The following is a 9,898-nucleotide window of genomic DNA, read 5'->3' as shown; positions in this document are numbered from 1 at the left end:
GAGGGCGGACACCACCCTCGCTGGCGCCTGGAAGCCCCGCCTCCAACATGGCCGCGCCCAGAAGTCACGTTGGAAGCCGTGCCTCCACCGTCATGTGACGCGGGTCCTCGCCCCACCCGTCTGCAGCCACTCCCTGTCTCCTTCCCCAAGCTCGAGAGGGCCACGTGACACAGCCGGGGCCAGTCACGTGAGGCGCGGATCCTGGCTGGGAGGGGGTAGGCAGAGGGGTCCAGAGTGGCAGTAAAAGAGGAAGATGGCGGGGTGCAGGGGGTCCCTGTGCTGCTGCTGCAGGTGGTGCTGCTGCTGCGGTGAGCGTGAGACCCGCACCCCCGAGGAGCTGGTAAGGAGCGGGCGGAGCCGGGCTGAGGAGGGGGCGGTTGCTAAGGGACGGCGAGAGGCGTTGCCGGGGGTGGGGCCGGGCAGAGCTGGGCCTGCGGTGGTAGCGGGTGGGGCCCGGGGACCGCAGCCTAGGCTCTTGAAGCGTCTGATTTGCTTCACGTGCCCAAGTCTGGGGTCTTTTCTCATAACCCCTCACTGGAATCTGATGGAGAATCCAGTTAATTCCAACCTTCTTTTCTTTAATTTTCGTCTGAAAGGAGTTTTGAATGAAGCAAGCATTTTCAGAATGAGCCCCTTCACTGGACATTGTGCATGTCATGCAGCTGGCGTAGTTTCTCCAGCCCTTTCTCACTCTATTCCTCACCCTTTCTGGGTCACTGATAATCCAGCTTCCCTCTGCAAAGCACCCTGGGAAAACTTGAGTTGTTGTGTCCCCAGAGTTGACAAGTCCCTCCTGATTTCAGATTTGACACATTGCCAGATGGAACCTGAATTTTTTCCCCCTTAAGGGGGCGAGGGACATCTTTGAAATGTCCTGAAGACTAGAGTGGATATTTGGAGAATGTATCAACAGAAATGAAGAGCTCAGCTGGATGTCTGTAGATCCCCATACACATCACCCCCATCTCAAAAGGTTTTTTTTTTTTTTTAGGTCATTTTCCATTTAATGATAAAGGCTCCAGATGATTTAGAAAGTAGCAGCTGGTTTCAATAAATACTTCTGCCTCTTTCTGCTTTTAAAACCATTAAAAGGGTCTTCCTTCTGTGAATCTGTTTTTCTAGACCATCCTTGGAGAAACACAGGAGGAAGATGATGAGATCCTTCCGAGGAAAGACTATGAGGTAGGATTCTTAAATACTGTCTTCGGTAACAAAATTAGGGAGCAATGTGCTCACTTCAGATGGAAGCATTAGGATTCCAACCAGAGATGCTCTTTGGCCTTCTCTCTTAGAGGGTGAGTAGGTATGTTTTAAGTTTTGTTTTGTTTTTGCAGTCTTTTTCTAATTGAAGTATAGTCAGTTTACAATGTTGCGTCAATTTCTGGTGTATGGCATAATATTTCAGTAATACATATACATACATGTATTCATTTTCATATTCTTTTTCATTCTAGGTAACTATAAGATACTGAATATTGTTCCCTGGTCTATATAGTAGAACCTTGTTTATTTGTTTTATATGTTGTAGTTTGTAGCTGCTAATCCCAAACTCCTAATTTATCCCTCTCTTCCTTTCACCTTTGGCAGTGATTAGTTTATTTTCTATGTCTGTGAGTCTGTTCCTGTTTTGTAAATAAGTTCATCTGTAGCATTTTTCAAGATATGAGTGATATATGATATATGAATGATATATGAGTGATATATTTGTCTCTCTAGCTTGCTTCACTTACTATGATAATCTCTAGGTCTATCCTTGTTGCTACAAATGGAATTGTTTCATTCTTTTTTGTGGCTGAGTAGTATTCCACTGTGTATATATACCACATCTTCTTTATCCATTAACCTGTCAATGGGCATTTAGGTTGCTCCTATGTCTTGGCTATTGTGAATAAGGCTGCTATGAACATTGGGGTGCGTGCATCTTTTCAAATTATAGTTTTCTCTGGATATAGGCCCAGGAGTGGGATTGCTGGAGCAGTTGGTAACTCTATTTTTAGTGTTTTTTTGTTTTTTTGTTTTTAATTGAAGTATAGTCAGTTTACAGTGTTGTGTCAATTTTTGGTGTACAGTTTAATAGTTCAGTCATACATATACATATATATTAATTTTCAAGTTCTTTTTCATTATAGGTTACTATAGGGTATTGAGTATGGTTCCCTGTGCTATACATTATAAACTTGTTTGTTTTAGATTTAGTAGTTAGTATCTGGAAATCTCAAACTCCCAATGTATCCCTTCCCACTCCTCCCCAACCAGTAATCATAAGTTTGTTTTCTATGTCTATGAGTGTTTCTGTTTTGTAAATAAATTCATTTGTCTGTTTTTTAGATTCCACATATAAGTGATATTGTATGGTATTTTTCTTTCTTTTTCTGGCTTACTTCACTTAGAGTGACAATCTCCAGGTACTTCCGTTTTGCTGCAAATGGCATTGTTTTATTCCCTTTTATGGCAGAGTAGTAGTCCATTGTATAAATATGACACAGCTTCTTTATCCAATCATCTGTTGATGGACATTTAGATTGTTTCCATGTCTTCGCTATTGTAAATAGTGCTGCTGTGAACATTGGGGTGCATGTATCTTTTTGAATCAAAGTTCCTTCTGGATATATGCCCAGGAAGGGGATTGCTGGATCATAGGATAAGTCTATTTCATGTCTTTTGAGGAATCTCCATACTGTTTTCCATAGCCACTGCACCAAACTAGAATCCCACTAACGGTAAAGGAGGATTCCCTTTTCTCCACACCCTCTCCATCATTTATCGTTTGTGGACTTTTTAATGATGGCCATTCTGACTCGTGTGAAGTGATACCTTATTGTAGTTCTGACTTGCATTTCTCTGATAGTTAGCAATACTGAGCATTTTTTTCATGTGCCTATTGGCCATTTGTATGTCTTCATTGTAGAATTGCTTGTTTGGGTCTTCTGCTAAGTTTTGGATTGGGTTGTTTGTTTTTTTATTATTAAGTTGTATGAGCTGTTTATATATTCTGGAAATTAAGCCCTTGTCAGTCTCATCTTTTGCAAATAGGAAATGTCAGTTCTTGATTGTAATTCCCAATTTCAAGTACAGGACTCACAGAGAGGGAGAGGGAGAGAAGGGGAGAGAGAGAGAGTGAGTGTGTGTGTGTGTGTGTGTGTTTGTGTAGTAAGGCCAGTGCTACTGGAGTGCCTTTTTGTTATTTAATCAGTTCATAATGACATTTCTATGACTTTTAAAATGATAAGAACAAGCTACAGTTGTGATAGAGGATTCTTAAATGATTTACAGAAAGAAGCTAGGGAAAAAACCCCATAACCCTGCTCATTAAAAGGTGACTATTCACTTTACTAAATTTCATTTTCCATGCTTTTCTTAAGTAACAAAGTGAGATTCTACTAAATATACTATTTTAACGTGTTCTCACCCACACACTTGATAACAATTTTTGTATCAGTAGATATGTTTCTATAGTATCTTTTTAAGTAGGGGAATTGTATTTCATTATGCCAGTTTCTTTAATCTGACCTTTCTACATTATGAACTGCATGGTGGTGACCATCCTTTCTTGTTCATCCTTAATTGCTTCCTTACGGTTAATTCCAAGAAGTGGAATTAATCATGTCTATGTTTACTGCTTTTTTTTAAAGAAATGTCATGTAGACTTTAAAAATTCAATACTCTAGAGCAAAAACACTCAGGCCAATTTTCTTTTTAATATTTCATCTTTTTCTTGCTGTAGAATTTAGTGTAACTATTATGATTTGCAGTGTAGTGTGAAATTAAAAAAACTCTTTTACTGTAGAGAATTTCAAACATAGACAAAAATGGACAGAACAGTATATTATTGAAACCCTCTGTCCTCATTACACAGCTTCAGCAGTCCTTCAGCTCCTGCCCAACCTTGTCTGCTCCATGCTCCCATCCACTTCCCCTTTCCCATATTATTTTGAAGGAAATTCTATACATCACATCATTTCACCTGTAAATAATTCAATGTGCATCTCTAGTGGGTAAGGACTTTTATTTTTAGTATAACCCAATACCATTTTCATACCTAAGACATTGATAATAATTCCTTGGTATCTAATACCCCGTGTTAAAATTTTCCAGTTGTCTTATGAATGGCATATGTACTTTTTAATTGTTTGAATTAAGTTCCAAATAAGATCCTCACATTGCATCTGCGTGATACATCTTTTAAGTCAAGCAGATTTAAGATGAAGTAGATTGCACCTTAAAATAATTTTAGGACTCTGGAATTTGCCAACTGCACCTCAGTGGTACAGTTTGATATGTTGCTCTGATGCAAATACTTTGAATCAATCAAAAAGCACTGTATCCACTGACATATTTTCTCATATTTCTTAAATGTTTGCTTCCTTGTACATAGTTGAGAGGTTTACAAGAATTAGTATAAGGTGGTCCCTGTTATGCTGTCACCTGGCATTTCGTCATTGCACCTAGTGGTATCATCCTGACCGTATTACTACGTATCACTACGACTGACGCTGTCCAGACTTCATCCTACTCCTAGGAGCTCACCACGGCATCCCTGCTCTATGGACCTACTGTTCCCTAGACTCCTTCACTCCTTTCATTAAATTGCAATCATATTTGTGATGCATTTCCTTTCAGCTGATATGCATATTTACATAACTTTTATGCATTAATAGTCTTTCATGTGAGTCAATATTACTCAATTAACGATCTCTGCATATGAGCTTCTTGAGAGCATTTGCTGTGTGTAAGAGGTTATTTCGCTAGGCGCTTAGTCAGAAAAGTCTGCTCAGATGTTATTTATGAGAGGATCAACTAGAAAACCCTCCTGCTGAACATCTTTCTGAAATGTGCTCCTTCTAGTAAGAGTTCATTACACACACTTGATTCTTCCTATGTTAAGTTGGAGGTCTTAAAAGATGTTAGACTCTCCACTTTGGCGTCCATTCTCATTGTAGTTGGTTGGAATAATAATAACTCCCTACCTTGAGTTAGAAAAAGTCACCCCTCAGAGTAGAGGATTAGAATAAAAGGTACATTGAAGGTGCATTTTGTGTGAGCACCAAATTGCCCTTCCTGGGTGAATTGGGGCTCCATCTCAGTCTCCATTTGCCCCCACGGTCGGGTGCCATTTTTGCTCATAACCATAGGCAGTGGCCCAGCAGGCCACCTATACAAATTCTATTTTTTTTTAAAGTTGTTAGTTCCCCAAACCAAAGAGCAAGATATACAGCAGAAATAAAAGGAAGTTAGTCTTGGCAAAGGAGAAGTAACAATATCTAGTTTTAATAATCAATTGTACTGTTCATTGGTACATGTTTAGCAAGTGTCAAACTTTCAGCTAATTTATTAAAAAAGAAAAAGGAAAGGTTGATGTTCTGGTATTTCAGTTGTTTCTAAATGTCCCTTTTAACAGCTTTCTTGAGCTTTAATTCACATTCTGTACAGTTTACCCATTTGGAGTATACAACGCAATGGTTTTTTTAGTATATTCACAGAATGGTACGGCCATCATCAAATCAATTTCAGACATTCTCATCACCCAGAAGGAAACCACGCACCCATTAGCAGTCACTACCCATGCCTCTTGCCCCTGACCGTGGGCAACCACTAATCTGCTTTCTGTCCCTGTTTCTTTGCCTATTCTGGACATCTGCAAACCTTTTAAATGTTAATGGAGCCATCATATTATTAGACAGAACCATACAGCAAATAATTAATTGGCCAGTAATTTGTATACATAATTGGTATGAAGGATAGTCATTTTTCAGCGTTAACTTTTTCCGTTTCTTCCTAGAATGTGATATCACTTAATTGATTAAATATATGTATATATGTGTCTATATGTGTGTGTGTTTGTATGTATATATAAATATGTATGTTTGTAAACAGCTGACCCTTGAACTACACAGGTTTGAACTGTGCTGGTCCACTTGTATGCAGATTTTTTTCAATAAATGTAGTACCCATGTTTTCATCTTACAGATCTTTAAGTGTCAGGAAAAGTTTGTATTCCATTAGAGATCACAGTATGTGGAATCAAAAGAACTAGGGTTTGATCCTAATTCTATCCAAACTGTTTCATCTTCCTGCCCTGGAGTGAGTCATTTATCAATTACTTCGTTTTTGAGGCAAAAATAGCAATATGCAGATGGTCAACTGCATAGGAATTCACTTGCCCATAACCCCTACATCGTTCAAGGGTCAACTGTATATATGTAGATATGTATCATACATGTGTATACATATATACATAATCACTAAATACATGTATATATTTAATCAGTCATGGATGAGTCTTATTTCCCAGCAGAAATATTGTTTATTTTTCTTTTGTAATCAGGAAAACAATTTTTTTGGTTATAAAAAGTACACCATGTTTGCTACGAGAATTTTAAACAATACCTGGATGTGAATGCCTCCTAAAACACCTCAGACATAAGCACTGTTAACAGTTTTCCCAGATGTTTTGCATTGTGTGCTGACATACAAATAATCTTTAATTTGTTTAATCAAAATAAGATCATATTATACATTTTATTCTGCATCTGGCTTGCTTGCTTCTTTCTTTCGCATCTTGCCCTTTTTACTTACTTTTTGCATGTACTCCACGTCTGTCTTACGTAGACCTGTTATAGTTATTTTATGGCTACATGGTCTTCCATGTTTGGGTGGATGGTAATTGATCCCATCAAGTCACCTGTTGATACTCTCAGAGCCTTTTAAAAAAGGAATTTGGACTTTGGGTAATCATTTAAATGTAATAAATTGTCACATGTTACACCTGTGTTTGGCTGACTGTGAACTCCCACCTGGGAGTGTGTCTACGAGGCCAGTGTCCAGTTTGTTCCCGGGCTGATGTGTGGGTACCACAGGTTACGGGGAGGGAGCACACAGCAGACTGTTTCCCTTTGGTGCCAGACTGCTGCTTCCCATGCTAGAAATAAAATTGTCTCCTTTGAATTATTTCTTGAAATGTCTGTGGCAAACCTGCATGTTGTTTGCAGAACAGCTGTGTTCTGTGAAGCATAGTTTTAAGGAGCTGGGCTGAATCTGTGCTTCTTCCTAACAAAATTTGAAGTTGTTTTTAAAACTAGTCTATGTTAGTACATCTCATGACTAACCTCTTTTTCCTAGACAGTAACTACAGAAGATACTTAAAATTAACAGGCTTTCTAACTTAATTTGCTTCCGGTTAATTGACGCTTTTATTCGTCTAACGGAGTAAGTTGGGTAACACTGTGATAGCAGAAGGTCTTTTAATGCTTGGTAGAAACAGGACATTTAAAAATATGCAATTTCAAACTTCCTAAAGTATGACGCATGTACCTGAAGCAGCGCTGCTGGCACGTTCGTGCCCAGGAAGTGCAGCTTCCCACGCTGCAGGTCTGCAGATCTGAGGTTAGGCGTCTCTGACAAGCCCCTTGTGGGTGCGGCTCTGCCCACTGCTCTTGGAGCAGCAGGAACCGGGAGCTGCATCCTTTTCCAGGTTTTGTTGATTCTTCCCATCTGGTTGTGACTTTTTGTTTTTACTCAACGTGTTCCTCTTTCAGAGCTTGGATTATGATCGCTGTATCAATGACCCTTACCTGGAAGTTTTGGAGACCATGGATAATAAGGTGGGTCCCTTATTGATCTCTTGGGAGTGGTCTTATGACAGCTTTGTTTTCTGTTCTCAGTTCTCCAGTAAGTATCTGTACCCCTTGGCCTTTTAACTGTCCATGAGATATCCGCATTTATTCCTTACACCTTCATCCTGCCAACCAGAGGACCCACTGTCAGGGCACCTGGCCCAGCCACTTGGCGTTCATCAGCCTTTCACTGTAGAGCACCTGCCATACCAGGCATCACCACTGTGCCTGCTGTCCACATGGAATCCAGTCTAAACCTGGTTGGCTGAGATGTATTCCTTCCCTACTGTCAACATAACCCTGTAATAAACTGAGTCATTCTTTTCTTTTGTGAACAGAAAGGTCGCAGGTATGAGGCGGTGAAGTGGATGGTGGTGTTTGCCATTGGAGTCTGCACGGGGCTGGTGAGTAGGCAGGACGTGGGGAGATGGCCGGCCAGAGGGCTGGGGGGGCCAGGGGGCCAGCTCCAGCCTGGTGAAAAAGTTGTTTGTCATAGTAACAGAGACTGCCTTCTTTCTCTCTCTCTTTTTTTCTTTTTAAATAATAATCCTGACACCTTTTTTTTTTTTTAATTCTGACACTTTTTCATGCTTCTCTTTCTTTCGTTTTATGAAATGAAAGTGAGCCATGCAACTCTGGTGCCCTTTAAAGCACTCGAAGGCTTGGTCAAGACCTAGCCCTATGGTGTGATGTGGTCCCGCCGGGTAGAGAGCAGAGTGGGGAGATGCTGAGGTCACTCTGTCAGGAAAAAGCAAAGTAAGGGGAACAAAACAGCGACCATTGTGCCCTTTCCTCTAGCACAGTGTGCCAGCAACAGCACCACAGGTCTCCGTGAATTCATTACGTTGTCCATCTTCCCTGCACACTGCTCATTTTACCTAGAAGGTAGAGCTGGCAGTTGTGGGTAGAGGAATATGCCTGGAAGCACGGGGTTCGGGGTCAGCGCGTTCACAGGTGAATCACAGACAAGAAGAGATTATGAAACATTGCCAGAGATGGCAGTAGCGAAAGTCTGGAACCATTAACTGCTGACTCATTATGCTTAAACCTGGAGACGAGAAGCTGGAAAAGTCAGCAGACAGTCAACATGATAGCTGTCAAATCTGATTTTCTATCAATACAGTGTGAGAAAAGGGGATTGTCTTAGTCATTTTAGACTGCTGTGACAAAAATACATGGACTGTGGGGCTCACACAACAGACATTTATGTCTCACAGCTCTGGGGTCTGGAAGGTCCAAGACCAAGGCACCAGCAGATTCAGTATCTGCAGAGGGCCTGATTCCTGGTCCACAGATGGTCATTTTCCCACTGTGTCCTCACATGGCAGGAAGGGTGAGAGAGCTTTCTGTGATCGCTTTTATAAGAGCATGAATCCTAATTCATGAGAGCTCCACTCTCATGACTTAATTACCTCCAAAAAGCCCCACCTCCCAATACTATCACATTTGGGGTTCGAATTTCAACATACGAATTTGGGGGTGGTGGGGGAACACAGACATCAATGCATAACAGAGGTTATATATAGTCTTAAGCAGTAGCCTGTTTATCACCGTTCTCTAGAATCAACCACAAGCCTCATATTTTACCAGATATACCCATTAAACAGAAACACACATTTAAATATAACATAGCCACAAGGGCTGTCTACAATTTGTACTTTCATGGCACTTGTCAAATTTTTTTCTATAACAAATTCAGAGGTCAAGGAACATCTTACATCTTACTTAAGATTAATGGCATTTGGGAGGTCTCTTTGGTAACATCATGATGGATACCATTGTGGGGGCAACTTGGGTTGATTTAATTGTTCTGTTGACATTTCAGAGTGTCTGTTGTGCTATATATGTTTCTGGTTGCAAATTTCCCTCTAATGAGCATAGTCATTACTCAGCTAGTTGTTAATCTTGTGCTACTTTGATATCAAAGTCCTTTGAACTGGCATCTGTCAGTACTAGCAGTTTCACAGAGCGCCATCACCTTCCAGGAAGGCAGACCTGCCTTTATCATGGAGCAACGAGAGCCTCTTGCTACTGGTTCTCTTAGCCTTTGATCTGTCACCATTTATTGTTTCATTATTTGAAAGCCTCCAGGCATTGGCTTGAGGGAAGGCCAGAGTTAAAGGCACAAAAGCCTTTGATCCTGAATCCACAAAATCAGAAGTTTTTCCAGTTCTCCATTAAGTCCTGAGCATGGACTTCTGAGAGCGGAACAGTAAAACTGGAGTGGTTTTCTCTTATTTACCAGGGTAACCATTGGCTCTAAGATGGTTGTAAGTCAAAATCAT

The 9,898-nt window shown here is 40.6% G+C and overlaps 1 protein-coding gene across 2 annotated transcripts in view; it reads left to right on the top strand.

Annotated features, from left to right (window-relative positions):
- Positions 1-157: 157 nt before the first annotated feature.
- CLCN6 (chloride voltage-gated channel 6) overlaps positions 158-9,898 on the top strand; it is a 31,531-nt gene continuing 21,790 nt past the window's right edge. The window contains exons 1-4 of one of the 2 annotated variants that reach the window (XR_006725711.2): positions 158-340; positions 1,123-1,182; positions 7,536-7,601; positions 7,952-8,017. Coding sequence is in view for 1 of the 2 variants with exons in the window: in XM_010957526.3 (XP_010955828.2) it covers positions 254-340; positions 1,123-1,182; positions 7,536-7,601; positions 7,952-8,017 (279 nt within the window). In the remaining variant the exon portion in view is untranslated. The remainder of the gene's footprint in view (positions 341-1,122; positions 1,183-7,535; positions 7,602-7,951; positions 8,018-9,898) is intronic. The other variant, XM_010957526.3, reaches the window with a different exon arrangement.

This window comes from Camelus bactrianus, chromosome 13 (genome assembly GCF_048773025.1).
Source record: "Camelus bactrianus isolate YW-2024 breed Bactrian camel chromosome 13, ASM4877302v1, whole genome shotgun sequence".
NCBI lineage: Eukaryota > Metazoa > Chordata > Mammalia > Artiodactyla > Camelidae > Camelus > Camelus bactrianus.
Note: the sequence above shows the minus strand (reverse complement) of the source record. Positions and strands in the feature narration are given on the sequence as shown.